The 25,272-nt window shown below is 41.1% G+C and overlaps 1 protein-coding gene and 1 pseudogene across 1 annotated transcript; both read left to right on the forward strand.

Moving 5' to 3' along the window:
- Window positions 1–5,299: 5,299 nt before the first annotated feature.
- Window positions 5,300–10,286, forward strand: LOC104429353 (5-methyltetrahydropteroyltriglutamate--homocysteine methyltransferase-like). The gene is made up of 11 exons (XM_039304232.1): window positions 5,300–5,361; window positions 5,446–5,533; window positions 7,312–7,439; window positions 7,521–7,912; window positions 8,004–8,167; window positions 8,563–8,643; window positions 8,750–8,916; window positions 9,027–9,132; window positions 9,254–9,504; window positions 9,605–9,806; window positions 9,897–10,286. The coding sequence occupies exons 1-11, from the start codon at window positions 5,300–5,302 to the stop codon at window positions 10,269–10,271; spliced, it is 2,016 nt and encodes a 671-aa protein (XP_039160166.1). The 3' UTR covers window positions 10,272–10,286.
- A 3,399-nt stretch (window positions 10,287–13,685) lies between these two features.
- On the forward strand, window positions 13,686–16,339 carry LOC120289399 (annotated as a pseudogene).
- Window positions 16,340–25,272: the final 8,933 nt, after the last annotated feature.

Raw genomic sequence — 25,272 nt, forward strand, 5'->3', positions numbered from 1 at the left:
AGGAAACACTAAGAAATCTAGAACCATTGACCTCTACTAGATTATATGAAGATATTTACTGTTGTTATTCCATTAATTAAAGTTAGCAAAATCATGGATCATCGAAGTAAGATGTTCATTTCAAATCAATGATATAATAATTCACTTTATCAAGTAATAATGGACATGTTATTGTCCTAATTTTTTTCCTTTTCTAACTAGTAAAATAAAAGAAAACGAACATATTGACTCAAATTTTATTAAAAAAACAAACTCAATATATAAGATTGACTTGTTGTTTGAGTAAACTAAATGATTATATTGAATATTTATCAATAATTCAAGAATCATGGCCGGGCGAGCCCTACCAATACCAACGAGGTCAACCTTTGCCATAGTTTGGCAAGGCCACTATCACCAAATCTGGCAAGGCTTGGCCTTGCCTAGCCCGGCCTTGCCTAGCCATGGCAAGGTCAACCCTCGCCTTGGCTAGGCTTGGCCTTGCTCAACCATGGCAAGGGCAATCCTTGCTAGTGTTGGCGAGGTCGACCCTTACCATTGGTTGACGAGGCCGACCTCAGGCTCTCGCCTCTAGAGCCGCCTAGAGGAAGGAGAGATTGGGAAAAATAAAGAATTCAAAAATTCAAAAAAAGTACTTAAAAATACAAACAAATTAAAAAATAATTATGAAAAATGTCAGCGTTTACCGACTAGCCAAATTTGGCTAGATGAACGAATTGACACAATTATAAAAGGTTTATGACTAAATTAACAAAAAAAATGGTTTAAAATAGGATTTTTTTTATAATTCTCCCTCCCGACAAGTGTTGCCCTTTGTCACTTGAATTTTCTAACATGAAATGCCGAGTCAGCGACGAGTTGGTCAAATATTGATGGAGCTAGCCACGTCCTTTTTAGTTTTCAAGTCAGCATCTTTTCCCTTTCTTTTTGTTCCTTTTCTAGCTTTTTTTTTCTTCCTTTCTCCTTCTTCCCCTCCTAGTCAGTTGGCATCGCCAATCATCACCACCATCATCGCAGCGTCTATCACCGTGCGCTATCATCGTCTTCACCCTCTCCCTCCATCATCGTTGTTCTGCATCACACCAGGACCATTGCGGTTTTGTCTCCCTCGAGCTTTGACCATTAAAAATGCTCCCTCTATACTCTTCTCCCTCAAATTTAAGATTGAGGCTAGCGCCGCCTCATATTTGAAACCGCAGCCCTCAATCCGAGGTCATAGATGATCCCTGGTCGAATGCTGCCACCTCGGATATGAGGAGCGCACCCCTCAGATCGGAGAGAGAGAGAGAGAGAGAGAGAGAGAGAGAGAGAGAGAGAGAGAGAGAGAGAGAGAGGGGGGTCAACGATTGATTTGTCCAAATGCAACTTTGCTGGAGGTATTAGATTTGTGATTACTAAAGAATAAAAAAGTAGCATCAATAATTTTAGGACATCATGTGATATTGCATTCAAGGGTTTTAATTTAAAATGATGGTATCAAAAGGGCGTTGTAGGGACTCTTAACTCTTCCTTTAATGCAAATGAACACTTGAACCGCAAGTTTCTCTGATTTTCCTAAGTGACAAATGTTTTCACACACATATTTCTAGGTGCCCAATCAGCTTCGTTTTCTTAAATTTGATTGGCTCCTGCTTCATTTTTTATTTTTATATTTACAAAAACCAAGTTTTTTTAAAAAAATTTGAAGCTCTTTTCCTATCACATCTCTCCTTGCCAAAGGGGACCCCAATACCAGGGACAGACGTGGCCCTACGATAAGTAAATTAGAAATTTTTTTCTATTCTTTTTTTTTTTTTATCTTCCATTATAGGACAAAAAGGACAAAAAGAAGAAGAAAGAGAAGAGGAAGCACAAACACGGCAGCAACAGCGGCTGAAGCCCGATTCATAGTCAGGTGACATTATGTGTTCATTCCATTTATCCGAGACATAGATTGAGGAAAACATGTTTTTGCTGGACGGATAGCTGTTTTTGTTACTCCCTTTAAATTTGTCATATTTGAGGGTTTGTTGTTCGGTGTTGCAAGCGATCAACGTCAGATCGAAGGGAGGGTGTGCTGGCTGACTTCATCTTTCTTGTCTACTCGTATCATATTAGCGGAAAAAAAAAATACAATAGGAGTGCTGTATTTGCTGCTTTGCTTTTAGTCCGATGACATGCTGGACGTGCAAATTATGTAACTATTAATGTGCTTCGCAAATTAAATTATTTTCCATTAACGTTCTCGTTTTGGTTAAGTTTCGAGCCTCTGTCATGTGAGAGAATTCTATATCGGATGACTTTTACATCATACGGACCAAGTTCGTCTAGATTGTTGATAACAACGATTTCCACGATGAGATTTACGTGATTAATGGTTCTTATATATGAATTGTAGTCTTAGTCTTTTGAGAGCAATGTACAACTTAGCAATGGCCCATGGGCTGTGTCGGCCCAAGCACAGTAGGGCCCGACACAATTGGGCCCGTGCTGGGCTGGGCCTGTTAGGAAAAAGGGGCCTTTTGTGTGTGTGTGTGTGTGAGAGAGAGAGAGAGAGAGAGAGAGAGAGAGAGAGAGAGAGAGAGACGTACTTTGTTTGATTAGCATGGTGACTGAAGAAAGAAATAGATATCCTTTGATAAATCCAAGGCTTCGCCTGTCCCCCGTTGAAGAAGATCATGCGACCTGACAAAGGGCCATGACAAATGCTCTTGTACAAATAATAATAATAATAATAATAATAATAATAATAATGAACCGACTTCATTGCCAAAATGTTGATTAAGCACGATTTATCTTACCAAAGGTTACGTACTCTGCCTAAGTATGATCCTATAATTGTCCGAAGAATTGGGACTTTTCAAGGCTTTTGTTGATCAACTTGGACTTTTGGTTGCTAGAGGTGGAAATTGCTGTTGTAGAAGTTGTTTATGTGGACGAAGGCGTTGGGATTCTTGATGTTGGTATGTATGGTCTATTCTCAATGACATTCCAGATTGTAATTCATGAATTGCAAGAAGATTTTCATCCTCCATTTCCGATAGATGTAGTTAAATCCATTGAACTTTTGTAATCCAGAGAAATAGACTGTCTTCACTCAAGGATGCTCCTATAACGTAAGTCATAATGATCTTTTGCTCTTGATATATAGCACTTCAAGAATTTGAGCAACATACTTTAATACCAATCAAAATGGCTAAAACAACAATTACGACAACTCTACAATCCCCTCTCTCCTGAAATTTCAAGAATTTAGCCCTCGTATAGAATTACAATATGGAGACAGACATTGCACAAGTGAAAGCTAGAGTGTGTGTTGCGACGCAGCAAGAATATACTCTAAGCCACCGGGTATACTCTTAGGCTACTTTATCTGGGGTTCCAGAGCCGTGAGGATATTCTCTTGGCTCTTTCCTCCTTTCAAGCGCAAGTGGACAAGAGTGGTGAGCATATGATTTTCTATGCGTTGTGGGGGTACCGAAACCACCTTTCTCGTTGGTCTAATATAATGCAATATCAGTCAATGTAATGATAGGTCCCATAATTTAATCCCGTTTGTCCATTGATATTCTCTTGGCTCAACGAGTAACTTTTCCTCCAAGATCGGGAAAGGGAACTCCTTTACTTCTCGAAATCTCGCCCAACGGTGGTCTTGGGTGACGGACTCGACGTAATTCGAAGCGTGAATGAGCTTACCTATTTGCTTGAGTCACGCCCCCATCACTTGTTCTTAATTTAAAGCCGCCATCCGAAATCTGCATAGATTTCATTTTATCTCTGTCTTGTTTATTTGGAGGAAAATACTAAAACTCATTGAGCTTGGTCCGTAAAGATTGATTTATCGAGCAATACATTTTGTTTATCAACGTTATGATATATCACCTAATTAAGTCAATCGTGCAGAAACAGTACAGCGAGCATACAAGGACGTTGGCCTAAATTACTTCCTGGCCAAGGGAAGGAAATGAAAGTACAGACTGTCACTTGAAAAAGAAACGATTAAAAAACATTATACGGAGCATGGCTATTTCGATGCACGCCATCCTTTCTAGGCCCACCGCCGAAACCCCACTCCACAACTCCAGATTCTCCGATTTGCATTTCGATATTCTTCTTTTCTTTTCAATATATATGCCAGTGCTGCCATCTCTCCAATTCGTGTTAACATGGCTTTACTCGCACCGCCAAAAGTTTCCTATAAAATCTCTTTCTAGCTAGGTGAACGAAACTCATCTGGAAATCTTGGCCCAGTCTCGGGAAGGAGATCAAAATGTTGTCTTTGTTACTTTGAGAAATCCAGCCTTTTTGTTTGACAAAACGACGAACAGCCCCACAAGCTCTCCAATCAGGAGTGCAATGCAGCGAACCCCTCACCCCCTAAACCCTCAGCAATCAGCATCCCCGGCCACCGCACTTTTTTTCGATTTCTATTTTTCTTTTCTTATATATGTATATATCAGGATGAGGTGAGAAGATTGTCGACCACAATCGCTGTATATATATATTTATACATATAATGGGGGTGACAAAACACTAAAAAAAAACAGACGGTTTCGCAAAACCAGGTTTGAGGTCAAAACCTGGTTTTGCCAAACCCTCTTTTTTTGGAGAGTTTTGTCACCACATTAGTAATGGAAGGGTAATGATGATTATTCTTCATAATCGGAGTAACCATAATCATTCTACAAATCCCGGTTTTGCCAGGTGTTTTGTCACTCCCATTTATATATATATATATGGCAATAGGGTCGAAGATCTCGTCGCCCCATCATATACACCTTCGGCTCCAGAAACACCCATCGTCCATCACGCCATTTTCTCCGTCCCGTTCTCTCTCTTCTCTCTCTCTCTCTCCTTTTGTCCCTTGCAATCTCGTCCCTGCGCTAGACAACAGCTGGTCTCGTTCCCCGGTTCAGCCTCCACGAAGGTAGGACCCTTGCATCGCTCGCATTCCTCCGTTTTCTTAGACTAGGTAACTAGGTAAGTTACACTGGGTTACTTACAGTTGATGTTTGTACGCTGATCCAGAGAAATGGCGTCCCACGTCGTCGGATATCCTCGCATGGGGCCCCAGAGGGAGCTCAAGTTCGCCCTTGAATCGTTCTGGGATGGAAAGAGCAGCACGGAGGACTTGCAGAAAGTCGCGGCTGATCTCAGGTCATCCACGTTGAAGCAGATGGCTGATGCTGGCATCAAGTACGTTCCCAGCAACACCTTCTCATACTACGACCATGTGCTCGACACCACCGCGATGCTTGGTGCTGTTCCCACCAGATATGGTTGGGAAGGTGGAGAGATAGGACTCGACGTTTACTTCTTGATGGCCACAGGAAACGCCTCCGTCCCTGCCATGGAGATGGCCAAGTGGTTTGACAGTAGCTAGTAAGTGATGGTTTTCGGACAAGTACCAGTAAATCGTTTTGTTTTCGATGTTTAACTAACCCATCCATCTTCTCTTTGATCCAGCCACTACATCGTGCCTGAATTGGCTCCCGACGTCGAGTTCTCTTACGCTTCTGCCAAGGCCGTCAACGAGTACAAGGAGGTCAAGAAGGTCAACGCTGGTCTTATTATTATTATCTTCATTCATGCTCTCGTGAGATTTGAAATTACTCACTAGGGGAGTAACGTTATCGTGCAGACCGTAAGGAAATCGGGTGACTTGTTTACCCCGTTCCCTGATGAAAATCACGAATCCCTCTTGATATTCTAGCCAACCGAGTGGGATTTCTGATACTATATATATATATATAAATCAGCCAAAATAAAAAATAAGAGAATAAAAGAGAAAATTGTTAACATCGTAAGCGTTAGATTTTTTTATTTATTTATTTTTTATTTACATAAAGTGCCAAAAAGAATGATTTCAAATCTTTATATCAAGAGAACATAATTGCAGAATTACTGATAACGATAACACTGGTGCAAGATATGTTTCGTACTCGTAGTTTTTCCAATCAAGAACTTAATTTGTTTTAACGTCAAAATAGAACAAAAAGATAAAATAAAATAGCGGCCCCAAATTGAAGACCCAGGTTTATTGAATCAAGTTTTGTCACCCCCAAACCAAAAGTTACCGTTCCAAATCGATGATTTTAAACAAATTCATCAATTTGTGGGGATGGAAAATTTAATAGTGAGTTATTTTATTCCTTAAGTGATTCATGCATTTTTTGGATCATTTAAAAGTGAGGATATTTTTATCATGTACTTAATCCTTTTTCTTTTTCTTTTTTGGTGGGGGAGGGGGGATTTGGTTGGAAGCATTATAAGGGAAAACATTTTTTAACGCCATTATATAGAACTATGAAAAAAAAAATTCCAAATTCAATTTTCCAAATCCGCTCATTCCATAATAAGAAAACAATACTGCTTTTCAATATTGCCGTAGTTATGGTCTTCAAAATCTTTGTAAACTTTCCCAAGCCCCAGTTGCCAAATTCTCACAAATGGGATTGTTTTATGACCCTTACTCATGATAAGATCCTTAAAAAAAGTAAAGATGTCAACCACCGATTCAGTGGTCATCCTTCCTACATAAAATGATTACAGTCCTTAAAAAAAAGTAAAGATATCAACCAGGCGATTCAATGGTTATCCTTCCCACATGAAATAAAGAGATGTGGGGTTCAAATCTCTATTTTCTCATGTGATCGAGGTAAGGACAATTTAGCTTTCAATGTAAGTTTTGACTCCTATTCCCTCTCAAAAAGGCATAGGAAAAGGAATACCGGGACATGAAAAGGTCCCTTTTTGTGGCCTGATCAAAAACCCAAATTGCGTAGAGTCCGAACCGGCAAACAAACCGGTCCGTGTCGGACCATCGGGTTTAGGCCTAGTATTTAATAAAAAAATCCGACGGTCTTTATTCCATGCTCCCCAATGCTCTCCTCCCTTCCCTTTCCCGTCTCACTCCTTTGCCGGCGGGCGCCCTCGCAACGCTGCTGCCTCCGCCGGCAACCCCACGACCCACCTCCGATCTCGATGGCAACCGCCGAAAGCCTCGGATCGACGCGACCATCCCCTGACTCTCCCCTCCGCCGACTCCCAGCCTCTGCAACGCGCGACCCAGGGCCAACGACGGTCGTCGACGCTCCTGCAGACCAGCTAAGGCCCCCGCTTGCCTCGCTAGACCTCGATCGAGCTCCCCCGCCCTCGGCGCTCGTCCTCGTCGACAACGACGACAAATTCTGACTCTTTTGTTGGTTGTAGTTTCTTGTTTAATTTTCGTATGTCTTTATCAGCTCATACATTTTCGTCTTCCTTGTGCCGTCGCAAGATCTTAGCATTATTTAAAGCTATCTGTTCTTGAATTCATATGCTAAGTTCCAGCTTGGAGTAGACACTGTTCCGGTCCTTCTTGGCCCAGTCTCCTATCTGCTGCTATCCGAGCCTGCAAAGGGTGTTGAGAAGAGCTTTTCACCTTTGTCCCTTCTCCATAAAATACTTCCCATCTACAGGTAAGAATTTAAACTCTTCTCTAGCAGTCTTCACTTGCTCAAGTTTTGAATACTCTTCCTGACCAATGATAAACCATTCAGGGAAGTCGTGTCCGAACTTAAGGCAGCTGGCGCTTCATGGATTCAGTTTGATGAGCCCACCCTTGTGTTGGATCTTGATTCTCACCGACTGCAAGCGTTCACTGAAGCATACTCGGAACTAGAATCATGTCTTTCCGTCGTGAATGTTCTCGTCCAAACCTATTTTGCTGATGTTCCTGCTGAGGCATATAGAGTTCTTACTTCCTTGAAGGGTGTCGCTGGATTTGGATTTGATTTGGTCCGTGGAACCAAGACCCTTGGTTTAATCAAGGGCGGGTTCCCCAAAGAAAAGTATCTCTTTGCTGGAGTTGTTGATGGGAGGAACATCTGGGCCAATGATCTTGCTCAATCACTCGGTACCCTCCGTGCTCTCGAGAGCATTGTGGGAAAAGGTAATACTTTCTGCATATGTTTTTCAATATAGTGTCATCTGCATGTTATGTATCCTTAAGTTGATATCTGTAATTCCTCATTTATCTGTAGACAAACTTGTGGTCTCCACCTCCTGCTCTCTTTTGCACACTCCTGTTGACCTGTTTAACGAGACTGAGTTGGATGAGGAAATCAAGTCATGGCTTGCATTTGCTGCTCAGAAGGTCGTTGAGGTCAATGCCTTGGCAAAGGCATTGGCTGGGAAAAAGGATGAGGTATGGTTCGTTATCTTTTTGTTAAAGATTATGCTGAAAAGGAGCATAGTATGCACACACTGTCATTGTTGCTACTAGGTAGTCTTAACAGTGGTGGTAATGCATATTGTTAGCTTATTTTCTAGAATTCTACTCTATTCCGATTAGTCATCGGCAGAAACCGATGCAGTTACCTTGTGGTGGGTTTCTTTAATTAGTGGCTATACAGAGCTACATGCATATGGCGAGAACTGGGTAAATACAGTCACTAGGATGCAAGGTTCTTTACTTAAACTAGGCCTGTTAACTAGCACTTTCAGGTTGTATGTCAAGCATAAAGTTTAATTTCCAAAGCATTGATTACTAATGTCGTGAGAGGATACTTCAATGCTTATTGCTGATGGCTTTGTTTTCAGGCATTCTTCTCAGCTAATGCTGCTTCTCAGGCCTCAAGAAAGTCCTCTCCAAGAGTCACGAATGAAGCTGTCCAAAAGGCTGTATGTTCCTCTGCTTAGTTACCCTTAATATTTTATGCGTTCCGAAAATACCAATGAAAATGATATTACTGGTGTCTTGAACTCTTGATATTCTCGTCTCTCTCAGACTGCTGCTTTGACGGGCTATGATCATCACCGTGCCACAACTGTGAGTGCTAGACTTGATGCTCAGCAAAAGAAACTTAATTTGCCTGTCATCCCAACAACCACCATTGGCTCCTTCCCTCAGAGCGAGGAACTCAGAAGAGTGCACCGTGGTTACAAGGACAAAAAGTGAGTACACTAGATCTCTCTTTTCTAAGTAAACGTTGATAGATATGACACGGGGCTTTCATCCATCTTGTTATGACCCTCATTTGTCCTCTGACTACACTTCATTATAGGATGTCTTGGGAAGAATATGTTAAGGCCATCAAGGTGGAAATTAAGAAAGTTGTCAAGCTTCAAGAGGAGCTTGACATAGATGTCTTGGTTCATGGGGAGCCTGAGGGAAGACAGTGTTTTAATATGGTATTGTAATTAGGACAGATTATGTAGAATTGATAGATGGATATCTTATGAGGTATGTTTTCTTTCTTAAACATCTTGATCCTCATGTGTCCAATGCCAGAGGAACAATATGGTGGAGTACTTTGGGGAGCAGTTGTCTGGTTTGGTTTTCACCGTTAACGGGTGGGTGCAATCTTATGGATCTCGTTGTGTGAAACCACCCATCATCTATGGTGATGTGAGCCGACCCAAGCCAATGACTGTCTTTTGGTCCACCATGGCCCAGAGCATGACTGCTCGCCCGATGAAGGGAATGCTTACAGGCCCTGTCACCATTCTCAACTGGTCCTTTGTCCGAAACGACCAACCCAGGTATAGAAGAACGTGAACTTCATGTGTACATGGGATTGATCAAAGAACATAATCTTCATTTCTCCTTTCGGGACTAGAATAATAAATATTTGTTTCACAGGTTCGAAACTTGCTATCAAATTGCCTTGGCTATCAAGGATGAAGTTGAGGATCTTGAGAAGGCAGGGATTAATGTTATCCAAATTGATGAGGAAGCTTTGAGAGAGAGTTTGCCACTGAGAAAGTCTGAACAATCTTTCTACTTGGAATGGGCTGTCCACTCTTTTAGAATCACTAACTGTGGTGTTAAGGATACTACCCAGGTTCCTTCATAGCTCCCTTCCTTATTTTATGTGAGAAGATCCATTTTTTACGTATACTGATTTCACTCGGTGGCTGTTATTGATTGGCAGATCCACACCCACGTGTGCTACTGCCACATCGACGACATCATCCCCTCAATCTTGGACGTGGATGCCGATGTCATCACAATCGAGAACTCTCGCTCTGATGAGAAGCTTCTCTTAGTTTCCCACGAGGGAGTCAAGTATGGTGCTGGGATTGTCCCCAGTGTCTATGATATCCACTCTCTCATAATACCATCAGCTGAAGAGATTGCTGACAGAACCATCAAGATGCTCACAACAAACATACTGTGGTTTAATCCTGACTTTGTACTCAAGACTCGTAAACACACTGGGGTCAAGCGTGCGCTCAAGATCATGGTTGTTGCTGCCAAGCTCCTCCGCACCGAACTTGCTCATGCTAGGAAGGAAAAGTATGAGTAACTTCCCTGTATTCCGGTCCTTTTATGTTTATATGATTACTTAGTTTCTCTATGGAATGTTAGGAGTTGTACTTTTTAATGGAGAGGCTATTTGAATGTATTTTGATTTATCTTTTAACTTGTTTATTTGGAGGAAAATAGTAAACTTATTAAGATTGGTCTGTAAAAGTTGATCTATTGAGCAACGTCTTGTTCGTTAACATTACAATACATCACTAAATTAAATTAATTTTGTAAAATAATCGCAACGAGTCTGTGAAGATGCTCGCTTAAAATACTTCTTAGCTAAGTGAAACTTATCTCGGAATCTATTGAACAATCACCTCTGCTCAACTATCGAGCCACCATTTCCCACCAGATCGTGAAGGCGTCGGCTTCTTTAGTTAATGAGAGATTAAAAGTAGCAGTGTGCTCGATTAAGAGATTAAAAGTAGCATCGGCTTCAATCAGGTGGACAAAATAAAACGAGAATTTTTAGGCATGGAACAAACGTCTACTTTTTTCTAGCTTTTGTGAAGATGGTGGCCTGATTCTTTTCTTCTTCTTTGCAAGAAATCCTACTGCTGTTATTGTATGTCGATTTGATGATTTAAATGTCCGATCATACAAAAGCAAATACTAGTGATAAGTTAGAAAGTTAATATTACAAAAAATCTTGAATTGGTACACATTTGACAAATTTACCCAAAACTTACTCCAATTTAGCTATGACAAATTTACACTCCGTTGGTTTTCGTTAAATTTTATTGTCAAATTACCAGGTTGCATTACACATGATAATTGACAAGTATACTGGTTTTGGTTTTTACTCTTTATCTATCATGGATGTATCAATTTATAATTTTTGGTGGTATTAATTCATTTTAACCAATTCACCATTTTTTGTCCCATGCATTAAAAATAGAATAAGTTTGATTATGTGTAATGGAATCATGACATATATATACATATATAATATGATTCGATATTCTTATTGGAGAGAGCATCTAAAATTAAATAGATTTTGACTTATTTCTAGCTTGTTTGTCCGAAGGAAAATATTAAATTTATTAAATACTGATTTGTAAAAATCGATTCGCTAATTGATACGTTTTCTTTCTTTAACGTTATAATAAATCATCTACAAATGAATACCAGTCTCGAGATCTTTTCAGCAATCACGTCTAGTGTAATTTCATATACTAAATAACAAAGCCCAACGTATCCAGTCCTATCGGGTACGGGCAGGCCTCACGGTCATCAATCATTATACATGGTACTTACCACAGGACATCTGACAAACTCTCCTTCGTCTTTGTTCCAGCAGAGACATCGAGAGAGGAAATAGAAAATTAACGACAGTTTCTTATTAGGGAAGGGGAAGACGTGCGGGCGTCCCGTTAAAAAATTAAAAGCGAAGACGACAAATTGGGTTTGTGGCGGGGCATGTGCAATTGTGCATGTGCGTTGGTGTGTGGTGGGACCCAATATTCTTAAGAAGATGATGACGAAGACGGCAGAAGGAATGGGGTGGTCGCGGCAACGATGGGGAGGTCGCGGGAAAAAGTGCCCGACCAACTTTTCCTCTTATCTTTTTTTTTTTTGGTCGGAAAACCACTTTGAAAACACCTCGCCGCCAAATAGCTAAAACCGCTTAAAGTGGTGGGCCTTTCTAAAAAGAGCTTAGCTAAAGACCTATGTTTTTTCCATTTTTGCAACCTTTCCACTCATTCTTCCCCTATTCGGCTTTGCCCTTGTCTTTTCCATCAACCTACAAACTTCAGCTTTGTAAATGCGATAGTAACCGACCAAAATGGAAAAAAAAAAGAAAAAGCGATGAACAGCAGTTTGTCTCTTTCCACGATTCAGTCTCCACAAAAGTAGGACCCTTGCAGCGCTTTCATTCCTCCAATTTTAGACAGAATAACTGAGGTGCGCTAGGTTACTTACCCGTAGTTGATGTTTGTTCGATGATCCAGAGAAATGGCGTCCCATTCCTACATTTTCTCAGTCCAAAACATTATCTAACTTATACATTATTATAGTCTAATTTTAAATGATAAACAACTACTAAAAACTCCAAATTATGTCCACCGTGATACGTTTACCATAAATTCTTTTTGGTAACCAAAAAAATCCGAAACTTACGAGCACCGTTAAAAATTTATCTATACATGAAAAATAACGTTGTTTTGGCTAAAAAATCATTTGATGGCACAATGACAAATAAGGGTAGATGCGTAACGTAGGCACAAATTTGGATTTTTTTTTTTTTTTTTATAGTAACTCAATAGTGGGTATAATTTGAGGATGTTGATCTCACAAAAATAAAAAAATTCAAAATATGGATATAATTGGGGTTTTTGGTGGTTTTTTCTTAGCTTAAATTAAGGTAATTAGAATTTAAGAAACAATAGGATTTACATGGGATCTCATAGACGGAGATTCTTCACGTATGTGAACGTCATTTTAGTCTCATAGATGGGGATTCTTTGCATATATGAGCATTATTTGAACAACGTTGATTCGAAATAGTGTTGTGAGAATGATTACCTTGCCAATGTAGTAGAAACCTTTACTAAGGTACGGAAAAGAGGATTTTACAGAGGAGTAGTAATTTGGGTGAGATAAAAGAGACTTAACCAATTTCTGATACTATATTGCAAATTTGACAAACTAAACATCGTACATGAGCTCAATCCCATCAAAAACTAAATATAATGAGCAAATGTTGCTTCGTTTGAGGCCCAAACTTATATGCTTTAAGCCCCACAACCTTTCTCGTTGACATTGGGATTTCATATAGTGAGGATCGAGTCGTCAATAATCTTGTGGAGAGAGAAAAAAGAGAGAAGACCGGACCGATTTCGTTACAGAACCTCCCAAACGCTATTTTGTGAAATTGAACCCATGTTAAAGGGTATCCGCTTAAAGCCGTGGTTTCTCACCCTCTAATCATTCCAGAATCCATTCCCTTGCACTCTCCAAATGACCTGTTCCCCATTTTTATGTCATAATTTTTTTCCCCTTTCGTTTTGAAGGTACTGGAAAAAGGTCAGGTGACCCTAATCAAGAATCTTGACCAAAACCTCTACAGGCCCTGCAGCCTATGTCTTCTCCATTTTTCTAACCTTTTTCACTCATTCTGTACCCATTCGGTTTTACCCATTTCTTTTCCATCCACCTACAAACTGCGGATGTGTAAATAACCAGCCTACCACTCCCTTCTCCTCGCCCCGTTCTCTCTTCTTTCCCTCTCTATCCCTCACACTCTCGTTACTGCAAAGAATACAGTTCTGTCTAGTTCCCCGGTACGGTCTCCTCCAAGGTAGGATCCTTGCATCGCTCGAATTCCTCCACTTTTTAGACTCAATAACTGAGTGAGCTGTGCCAGGTTACTTAACTGTAGTTGACGTTTGCTCGATGATCCAGAGAGATGGCATCCCGCATTGTTGGATATCCTCGCATGGGCCCCAAGAGGGAGCTCAAGTTCGCCCTGGAGTCATTCTGGGGTGGAAAGAGCAGCGCCGAGGATTTGCAAAAAGTCGCAGCTGATCTCAAGTCGTCCATCTGGAAGAAGATGGCCAATGCCGGCATCAAGTACATTCCCAGCAACACCTTCGCATACTATGATCAGGTGCTCGACACCACCGCGATGCTTGGTGCCGTTCCTCCCAGATATCGTTGGAATGGTGGGGAGATTGGATTCGATGTTTACTTCTCAATGCCAAAGGGAATGCCTCTGTCCCTGCTATGGAAATGACCAAGTGGTTTGACACCGACTAGTAAGTGAGATCTCAGTGAAGTACGAGTGAATCATTTTGTTTTTTCTTCTTCTTTGTAACTAATCCATCCATCTCATTTAGTCTAGCCACTACACGGTGCCTGAATTGGGTCCCGATGTCAACTTCTCTTTTGCATCTCCGAAGGCCGTCAACGAGCACAAGGACGCCAAGAGGGTAAGAGTTGGCCTTATTCCGCAAATTCAGTGCCGGAATTCCCCGACATGAAAAGCTTGTTTTCTGTGACCTTATCCAAAACCAGAATCGCATAGAGTCCGAACCATGAACAAATCAGGCCGCCGGGGGTTGTTTCGCATCCGACTACTGGGTTTAGGGTTTCTCTCTCTCCTCCCTCCCTTTCCTGTCTCACTCCTTCACCAGTCACCGCCCTCACGATGCTGCCGCCTCCGCTGTCCTTTTGATGAAACATGTCTGGCGACCCAAAGACCCACCTCCAAACTCGATGGCAACGACCGATAGCCTCGGTCTGCCCGACCACCCCCGACGGACTACCAGGTTTAGGGTTAGCACTTAAGAAAAGATCCAATAGTCTCATTCCATGTTCCCCTAGGCACTTCTCTCTCCTCCCTCCCTTTCCCATCTTACTCCTTCGCCAGCCGCCGCCCTCATGATGCTGCCGCCTCCGCTGTCCCTCGGGCGACGAGAAATTCTCACTTTTTGTTGGTTTAGTTAATTCTTTTGTTTGTATATTTTTATCAGCTCATCCATTTTTATTTTCTTGTGCCTTCGTATGATCTTAGCATTACTTAAAGCTATCCGTTCTTGAATCTATTTGCTAATTTCCAGCTTGGAGTAGACACTGTTCCGGTCCTTCTTGGCCCGGTGTCCTATCTGCTGCTATCCAAGCTTGCAAATGGTGTTGACAAGACCTTTTCTCTTCTGTCTCTCCTCGGAAAATTGCTTCCCATCTACAAGTAAGAGATTATTAAACTCTTCTCTCGCAGTTTTCATTTGCTCATGTTTGGAATGCATTTCCTGACCAATGATAAACCATTCAGGAAAGTTGTGTCCGAACTTAAGGTAGCTGGCGCTGAGTGGGTTCAGTTTGATGAGCCCACCCTTGTGTTGGATCTTGATTCTCACCAACTGCAAGCATTCACTGAAGCATACTCAGAACTAGAATCATGTCTTTCTGGTGTAAATGTTCTCGTCCAAACCTATTTTGCTGATATTCCTGCTGAGGCATATAAAGTTCTTACTTCCTTGAAGGGCGTCACTGGATTTGGATTGGATATCATCGATGGAGACAAGACTCTTGATTTAATCAAGGGTGGTTTCCCCACAGGCAAGTATCTCTTTGCTGGAGTTGTCAATGGAAGGAACATCTGGGCCAATGATCTTGCTGAAACACTCAGCACCCTCCATGCTCTCAAGAGCACCGTGGGAAAAGGTAATACTTTCTGCATACGTTTTTCAATATAGTGTGATCTACATATTATGTATCCTTAAGTTGATATCTGATCCTTATTTATCTGCAGACAAAGTTGTGGTCTCCACCTCTTGCTCTCTTTTGCACACTCCTGTCGACCTAGTTAACAAGACTGAGTTAAATGAGGAAATGAAGCCATGGCTTGCATTTGCTACTCAGAAGGTCGTTGAAGTCAATGCCTTGGCCAAGGCATTGGCTGGACAAAAGGATGAGGTACGGTTTGTTATCTTTTTGTTAAAGATGATGCTGAAAAGCAGCATAGCATGCCCATACTGTCATTGTTGCTGCTAGGGAGTTTTAACAGTGGTGGTAATACATATTGTTAGCTTATTTTCTAGAATGAATACAGTCACTAGGATGCAAAGTTCTTAATTTAAACTAGGCCTGTTAGCTAGCAACTTTAGGGTGTATGTCAAGCATAATGTTCAATTTCCAAAGTATTGATTACTAATGTTGTGAGATGGTATTTCAATGCTTATTGCTGATGGCTCTGTTTTCAGGCATTCTTCTCAGCTAATGTATCTGCTCAGGCCTCAAGAAAGTCCTCTCCGAGAGTAAAAAACGAAGCTGTCCAAAAGGCTATATGTTTTTCTGCTTAGTTACCCTTCATCTTTTATGCGTTCCAAAAATACCAATGAAAGTGATATTACCGGTGTCTTGAACTCTTGATATTCTCATCTCTCTCAGGCTGCTGGTTTGGAGGGCTATGATCATTGCCGTGCCACAGCTGTGAGTGCTAGACTTGATGCTCAGCAAACGAAACTTAATTTGCCAGTCATCCCAACAAACACCATTGGCTCCTTCCCTCAGAGCGAGGAACTCAGAAAAGTGCACCGTGAGTTTGAGGACAAAAGGTGAGTAAACTAGATCTTTCTTTTCTAATAAGCGATGATAGATGTGGCACGGGCTTTTATCCATTTCGTTATGACCCTCATTGGTCCTCTTACAGTAGTCTTTTCCAGATCGACGTACAGCATGGCAATGCCTGATGGGCCGTGCCAGCCCAAGCACTGTAGGCCCGACACAATTGAGCCCATCCCGGGCCGGGCCTGTTAGGGGAAAAGGGGTCTTGAGAGAGAGAGAGAGAGAGAGAGAGAGATCTGTACTCTGATTAGCATCGTGACAAATGTCCGCCAATAAATCCACAAAATGCTGCGCCCGTCCCTATCGAAGAAGATCGCGCGACTTGACAAAGGGCCATGACAAATGCTCTTTGAGCAATAATGATAATAATGAATCGACTTCATTGCCAAAACGTTGGTCAATCACTATTTATCTTACCTAAGGTTACATACTCCGCCTAAGCATGATTCTACTATCATCCCAAAAGCATGATTCTACTATCATCCCAAGAATTTTCAATACTTCAATTCCAGATCTTTGAAAAGCGTTGCTTATATTGATTGAGCTGGATTAAGATAACACAAAGCATGTGACGGGATTCTGCTATAGTTCCTCTTGGCATTGGCTATGGAGTTTCATGAGATTCTTTGCCGTTGAGTGTGTACGAGGAATTTTGCTTTTTGGGTTTTCGTCATGTGCCACATATATAGAAGATAGATGTGGAGCAATTGCGGACCATGTCAAAAGATGGATCCGAAATCACACATTGCATAAAGTCGTGACATGTATTAACACAATCAATGGGATCTCGATCAGATAAAAAATAGAATAAGAAAGGGTGGATGCAATGGTTGGGATGGGAAGGAACTTGAGTCTTCAGATAATCCAAACATCATAGCATAATTATCAAATTTTGGTTGCTGAAATGTTGTTGCAAAGTAGGTGTTTTTGCAAATGAAGGCGCTAGGATTCTTGGTGCTGATATGTATGGTCTATTCTCGATGGCCATTCCACATATCGTAATTTATGGATTGTATGAAGACTTCCATCCTCCATTTCTAATATATATAGTTAAATCCATTGAACAATTGTGGTTTGGACTGTTTTCACCGAAGGATGCTCCTATGATGTGAGCCATAATGATCTTTTTGCTCTTGCAATATAGCACTTCAAGAACTTGAGCGGCATGCTCCGACACCAATAAAAATAGCTAAAACAACGATTACAACAACCCAACGATCCCCTCTCCTCTTAGATTTCAAGATTTTGGCCCTCACATAGAGTTACAATCTGAAGACGGAATATTGCACAAGCGATAGTGAGAGCGCAAGTTCGGAATTTCCGGCCATCGTCAAAGTTACCTTTTGACCTGTTCATATAGGCCTTTAATCTGCACACTTTTGAGGATATATTCTAAAGACAGGGCGGGGTTTCTTTTCTTCCATCTATGGAGCGTTTTGGTTCTGAAGTCGGCATAACTCTCTGACTTGCCTGTCCTTGCAAAGATAGCCAGACTGCCGGTTCTGCTTCCTCTGGGGGTGGAGGGGTTCTAGAGGCCGAGGGTTATTCTCTAGGCTTTTTCCGTCGTCTGCGATGACTCGCCTTTCCCATGGCGAACGGACAACGTGGTGGGAATCGGCATGATTTTCAATGCGGTACCGCTTTTTCCACGGCGATGGAATGCCAGATAAGTCAATGTGCTGTTGGGTAATAGGATTTTTCCTATTTCTTTTTTTATTTGGTCGGATCTTTAATAGGATTGTCAATTAAGCAATTCATCGAGGAACGTTTCCTCCAACAGCGGGCACGTGGTGAACTTCTTTACTTATTCCAAACCGCTCGCTGCTGGGGTGAGAAGTACCGCGACGTGATTCGAGATTTCCGTCTTCATGTCCTGTGACATACTCTTAATTGAGATGGCCATTTGAAATCCGCGTGGATTTGGACCTATCTCCGATTTGTTTGTGTGTTTAGAGGGAAATAGAAAACTTACCGAGATTGGTCTGTATAAACTGATTCATCAACCAATGCCTCCCGTTCATCAACATTACTGGATACCACTTGATAAAAAGGGAATTCAATGACGGTTCATTTTAAGGAAGGAGACCAAAATACTCCTGTCACTTGAAAAAGGAAACAATCGGAAAACTGATTGGATGGACCGAGGAGGGGTTCCTTAAGAGAGAGAGAGAGAGAGAAGAAAAAGGCACGCCATCCATCTAGTCAGCTCTCCAGATACCAACTTGCCTTTCGATCGCTTCTTTTTGTGCCTACCGCCAAAAGCGCTCCTCAGCCACAGGTGTCAAGGTGCCTTGCCATCTCTCTCCTCTTTTCAATATCCAGACGGCTCATATAAAACAAACCTTAGAGCAACGTGGTATTTGTCGAGCCGACCTACCATCGGTTCCATCAATACCCCATCGCCACACGCCATTTCCCTGGTCCCGTTCCTCCTCTTCTTCTTCTCTCTATGTCCCTCGCCAATCGCGTCGATACTGTCCCAGCATATTTTTTAATGCTTTGCTGGGGTACCACGTCCCAGTACCACTTTCCTTGTTACGTTTCCTCCAAAAGCGGGCACGTGACCTTCTTTACTTTCCCAAATCACTGCCATGGTGATGCTGTGGTAATAAGGACCGCAACATGATTCGAGGGAGACGCCGACGACCTTTGGTTTTGCAATGGTCACATATTTATAATTGGAGCAGCCATCTAAAATCTGAATGGATTTTGACTTATCTCTAATTTGTTTGTGTGCTTAGAAGAAAATACTAAACTTATCGAGATTGGTTTGTGAAAACTGATTCGTTGAGCAATACGTTTTATTCATCAACATTACGATGTTCCACTTAATTAAATTGATTGTGTAAAATGATCACAGTAAGATGATGCCCGCCTAAGTTACTTTTTGGCCAAGTGAAGCTCATCTGGGAATCTTAGCCTATTCTCGGGATCTACTGAAGAATCAACCCTACTCACGTACCAAGAATTTTCAATGCTTCAGTCGTAGTTCTCTCGAACAGCATTACCTATGTCAGTTGGGCTAGATCACGATATTGCGAAGCATGCAACAAGATGCAGCTATAGTTCGTCTTAGCATTGACTAGGGTTAATTCCCTAAAAAACCCTAAACTTTATGTTTAGTCCTAAATTAGCCCCAAACTTTTCTTTTATCTCATAAAAAACCCCAAACTTTAGGTCTAATCACAAATCTACCCCAATTTCTTGTTAAAAAAATCATCAATTTTTACTCTAGTCCTAAATCTGCACTCGTTTGCCCTCCATCCAAAAATCGCGTCTAGTCATCCCTAATTTTTATATCCTAGAACGATTCTAGTTTGAAGATAATTTTCCACGCTGCCTTGCCAATGTGTATTTATTATCGATGTGGAAATGCCACGTTAAGTTGGGACTAGACCATGGGGTAGATTTGAGAATAGATTAAGAGCTGGTGTTTTTTTTAGACAAAACAAAATTTGAGGTAGATTTGGGACAAAACCTAAATTTTAGGGTTTTTTCCTAGACAAAAGAAAAATTCAGAGCAAATTTTGGACTGGATCTATACTTTGGAGATTTTTCTGGAACAAAGAAAAGTTCAGGATAAATTTGAGACCGAACCTAAAGTTTGGGATTTATAAGGAAATTGGCCCATTGGCTATAGAGTTTCATGATATTCTTTGTTGTCGAGTGTTTATGACGACATTTTACTTTTTTGGTTTGCGTCAAGTGCAACATGTATAGAAGATGTATGTGGAGTAATCACGGACTTTGTAAAAAGATGGATCCAAATCACACATTTCATTAAACACAATCAATGGGATCTTGATCAGGAAAATAAAAAAAGAGACATAGAAAGGGTGGCTACAATGGTTGGAAGGAACTTGTTTCTGGAGATGATCCAAACATCATATCATATTTATCAAATTTTGGTTGCTGGAGGTGGCATTGTTGTTGTAGAAGATGTAGTTGTTTTTGCAAATGGAGGCGCTATTATTCTCGGTGCTGGGATGTATGGTCAATTCTCGATGACTTTCCACATATTGTAAATCCAGGGTATTTACAAAGATTTTTATCTTCCAATTCCAATAGATATAGTCAGATCGATTGAATATTTGTGGTTTAGAAATGGACTGTCTTCATAAAAAAAACTCCTATGATGTGAGCCACAATGATCTTTTTGCTCTTGAAATATAGAACTTCGAAAACTTGAGCAACATGCTATGATACGAATTAAGTTGGCTAAAACAACAACTAAGAAAGGGTGATCGGTTGTTTTTAGAACATTGAAACTCGAGTGAAAGATATGAGCATGTGCTTTTGTAGAAGGAGATTAATTATGCCGATGTAGTAGTAATTTCTATCAAACCTATTATTAAAGAAGTAAAGAAATAGAAGATATTTCAAGACAAACTCATAGTGGTATAGCTTTCCACTTGACACAATTTACTCTCTCAACTCTAATGGCCATGGACAAGACTTGAATCCATTAAGTAATCGCCGAAATTTTACAGTTTATAGACAGTGCTCCCACCGCAAGAAGCTCATAAGGCAATTGCACAAGCACGACTGCCTCTTACAATCCTACAATCCCCTCTCTTCTCAGATTTCAAGAATTTAGCCCTCACATAAAATTACGATGTGAAGAAAAACATTGCACAAGTGAAAGCTAGGCTGTATGTTAGGACATGGTGAGAATGCAACTTTGGAATTTCCGGCCATCTTCAAAGATACCTTTGATCCGTTTATCTACGCCTTTATTCTTGTAAGCCTTGGATGGAAGCTGTTTGTGGCTAAATTAGCATGTTTTTCAATGTGTTTGGAGGGGTACAGATTTTCCCGTTGATAGACTGCCGGATTAGTCAAATGTGTCGGGGTCCCTCGCCCATCGCGTTTCTCGTTAATGGACTGCCTAACTAAGCAATTCATCGAGTCCGACAGCTTGCACGTAATCTTCTTTACTTTTCCACACTTTATTATTTCATATAGGGGCAGTCCAACAATAGTATTGCTTTCATTTATGTGCATGCCCATACACAGAGAGAGAAAGTAATGCTGATTGGATGGAGACTGCGACATGATTTCTAGAAGCGAGAGAGAGAAGTTCCTTTTTAATCAAGTCATGCCATGTGATTAGTATTCTTAACGGAGAGGCTATTTGAAATTTGAATTGATTTGGATTTGTCTCGAACTTGTTTGTTTAGAGGAGAATACTGGACTTATTAAAATCGATATGTAAGAAATTAGAAAGGGAATCTACTTTTGGAAGGGCCGATGTTAAATAAATTAAAAAAAAAATCATGTTTAGGACTTAGGAGAGATGGTGTCAATTGCGATTTCTATTGTTGAATACAACACCAGACCTTTTTTTGGACATTAGTAAAAGATTTTCACACATCTAAGAATTAGAATACTTTCGCATATCATTGATCAAATATAATTTTTTATCCTTACAGAGAAATTCGGATAAGGCTTTTGATGTGGTTGAAAGTGGAACCGAACACACGCTTCAGTATTATTTCATGAAATTTCAACAATTTTAAAACTTCAAACTTTGAAGTACTAAAATTTGGATTTTAAGATCATTTCCGTTGGTAGTCATTTGATTTATTGAATCTTTCATTGAGGTTTACATCTAGTCTCATTCATTCAATGGTGATTGGTTGTTTTAAGAAAATTAAAACACTTTATTAGTGAAAGACGTGAGAATATGCTTTTGTATAAGGAGATTAGCTATGCGAGTGTAGTAACTTCTATCTAACATATTAGAAGAACTAAAAGAGATAAAAGATATTGTAAGACAGGATTTATAGTGGTTTGACCTTCCACTTGACACACTTCAAGCAGAGATGCAAATAAGGTAGCGGATTGGATTGCAAAAGTCCAGTGGTGTGGATCCCTACCTCACAATTGGTTTTCCAACCCCTCTCATGCCCTTTGAGCTTTATTGTGTTCAATTTCTCGTTTTATGTACTTGGACTTGTCGATAGAGTAATGCAAGTTGTATTTCTGACCCCCCCCAAAAAAGGACCTTTCACTTGGCACTCTTTACTCTCTCAACTCTAATAGCCATGAACAAGACTCGAATCCATCGAGTAATCGCCGAAATTTTATGGTTTGTAAAATGGTGCTCCCGCTACAAGAAGCTCAAAAGACGATTCCACAGGCACAGGCACCTCTAACAACCCTACCATCCCCGCTCTTCCTAGATTTCAAGAATTTAGCCCTCACTTAGAATTGCAATCTGAAGACAAACACTGCACGAGTGAAAGCTAGAGTGCATGTTGCAACATATTGAGATTGCAAGTTCGGAATTTCCTGCCAACTTCGGAGTTACCTTTGATCTGTTTATAGAGACCTTTAACCTCCAAAGCGTTAGCTGGGAGCTGTTCCGGAGTCAAGTGAGCCGTTGACCATCTTCTCTAGCAATCATCCAAGCAATCTGCACACAATTATACTCACAAGGACAAAGCAGGGTTTTTCCATTAATTGAGCATTTTGCTTCTGTATGGTCTGCATGACTCGGAATTGTCTTCACAAAAATGCAAAATTCCCAGATCTTCCCTTGGGCTCCTCTCTAGGGTTCCGGAGTGACATATCACTTTAATTAATCAATTTTATAAAGCAATCTCAACAAGTCTCCAATGACTTTGGCCGTGTCTTAGGCAAATGGACAATGTAGTGAAAGCAGCATGTGTTTTTCAACGTGTTTGTAAAGCAAAGAACGGACGAGCGAGAGCGAGAGCGAGAGAGAGAGAGAGAGAGAGAGGGCAATGTGGGACGATGGCTATGACGGCGGCAACGATAAGCAGAGAGGGCGAACGCGGATGGTGGGGACGATAGGTGTGACGAGAAGCAGGGAGCGACAGAGAGCAGAGGGGCTAGGGTTAGTGGAGAAAGAGGGAAGGAAGTCCCCTTTTGATGGAGACATACGACATTTTTAATGGGGACGCTATCTGAAATTTGAATAGATTTTTATCTATCTTTACCTTGTTTGTTTGAAGGAAAACAATAAACTTACTAAGATCGGTATGCAACAGAGCAATACATTTTGTTGATTAACATTATGATATATCCTTAACTAAATCAATTGTGTAAAATAATTGCAGCGAGTCTACAAAGACGTCTGCTTAAATTACGTTTTAGTTAAGTGTTGGAAGATATGCTGGATCTATTTTTGGTTATGATCATGCATTGGATCAATTAGGGATTAGATTGAGATATTAAATTGATATGTAAAATATATCTTTTCCTTTTATTGATGTATCTCTTGTATTATAATTACAGTACGATGTACATTGAATACAATAGAGAGAAAACAGAAAATTCCCCAAAACTCTATGATCTCTCTTCCTTCTTCGGTTTGTTCTTTGCTTCTCTATACCTTCTGACATGGTATCAGAGCTTGGCTCTTGATTCCGCTTCCGCATGCATTGATTGCCTATCGAAGCTTCCTGATCTGCAAAACCGGATCAAAGCAGCGAAGGAATCAAAATTTATTAGAGAAGAAAGAAGCATAAATCGTTACTCACCATGAGTCAACCAGAAAAACCATCCTCTGGTGTAGATACACAACCCACAGGAGAAGCTACACTTGCACAACAAATACAAAACACAATCCCGACGATCCAACATCAAGCTCAAGCTCAAATTCAAGGCCTACAATGGCAGTATCACCTAGCTCAGTCAAACATGGGGTTACCCATTTCCGGGCATCCTTACCAATGGGTACCGTATCCATGGTACGTTGGCCCTTAGCCAAATCCATCATTGTCAGGGACTGGGAGTAGCCAGAGCAACCCCTAGCCTGACGGGAGTTCACCAGCCACGAATGGGACAAATTCAGCCGTCAGTTCAAAACAAGTGAGCGGGTCGGGTGAACCGGGTTTTGGGGCAAATCCCTACCTGGGTTTTTCCAATGCGGGTTATGGATCTGGATCTAGCGGGTCGGGTACAGGGATGAATCCCTACCCAAATCTCGCACCAGGCTTTCTCCCATTTCCGATCACGGCTGTCACCGGCCAACCAGAGCCCGGCGACCTTTTGTATATATCAACCGCCAATGGTCCAGAACTGAAATTAATCAGTTTGCAACTCACCGAGTCGGAGAACTATTCCAAATGGTCGCAGGATTTCCAGCGAGCCCTTGTGACGAAAGACAAAGATGGATTTCTCGACGGCACAATACCCATACCTTCGGACGAGCGACTAGCCAGGCACTGGAGGAAGTGCAACCACCTCATCCGAACGTGGATTGGCAATTGCGTTTCTCCAGAGGTGGTCGCCGAGCTTCCTCCGACAGAAGACTTAAAGAAGATGTGGGATAACATCAAAGAGATGTACGGGAAGTTAGATCGGGCCAAAATCTTTTCTCTCATGTAGGAATTAAGCGAGTTAAAACAGGGAAATATGACAGTCACTGCCTGTTACAATAAACTGTCCTCTCTCTGGAACCAGCTCGAAGCAATGGAGGAGAAGCTCGAGGGACTGGCGGAGACACTCCAGCAGTACAGATCTATCAAGGAGAGGGAAAAGGTGTTAGGGAAATCCCTTATGATGTTTTGAAGATGACAAAATAAATCAAATGCTACTAACATGTTTGATGGTTGAGTAATAGACCATGCAGATGTTAGAACATGTAGAGGATATTATCAAAGTCGAAGATGGCAAGACGAACGTAACATATGTCAGTATATTTTGAAGATTTCCAGACTTACGTGTCAAAGTCGAAGACCGCCGAGACTCAAGACTCAAAGTCGAAGACCGAGACTTTAGTGTCAAAGTCTCATTCTACATCAAGTCCGCTCACTCGACTAATTCCAGATTGAACGTGAATGATGAACCAGAAAATAGACTCTATTCTCAAGCGAACCGGGTACGGACCTTAAAGCTAAATCTATTCGAAGCGAGATATGTTCGAGACCCAGTTGTAAAATCTCTGACTCAGATTG

The sequence above is a fragment of the Eucalyptus grandis genome, chromosome 11 (genome assembly GCF_016545825.1).
Source record: "Eucalyptus grandis isolate ANBG69807.140 chromosome 11, ASM1654582v1, whole genome shotgun sequence".
Classification (NCBI taxonomy): domain Eukaryota; kingdom Viridiplantae; phylum Streptophyta; class Magnoliopsida; order Myrtales; family Myrtaceae; genus Eucalyptus; species Eucalyptus grandis.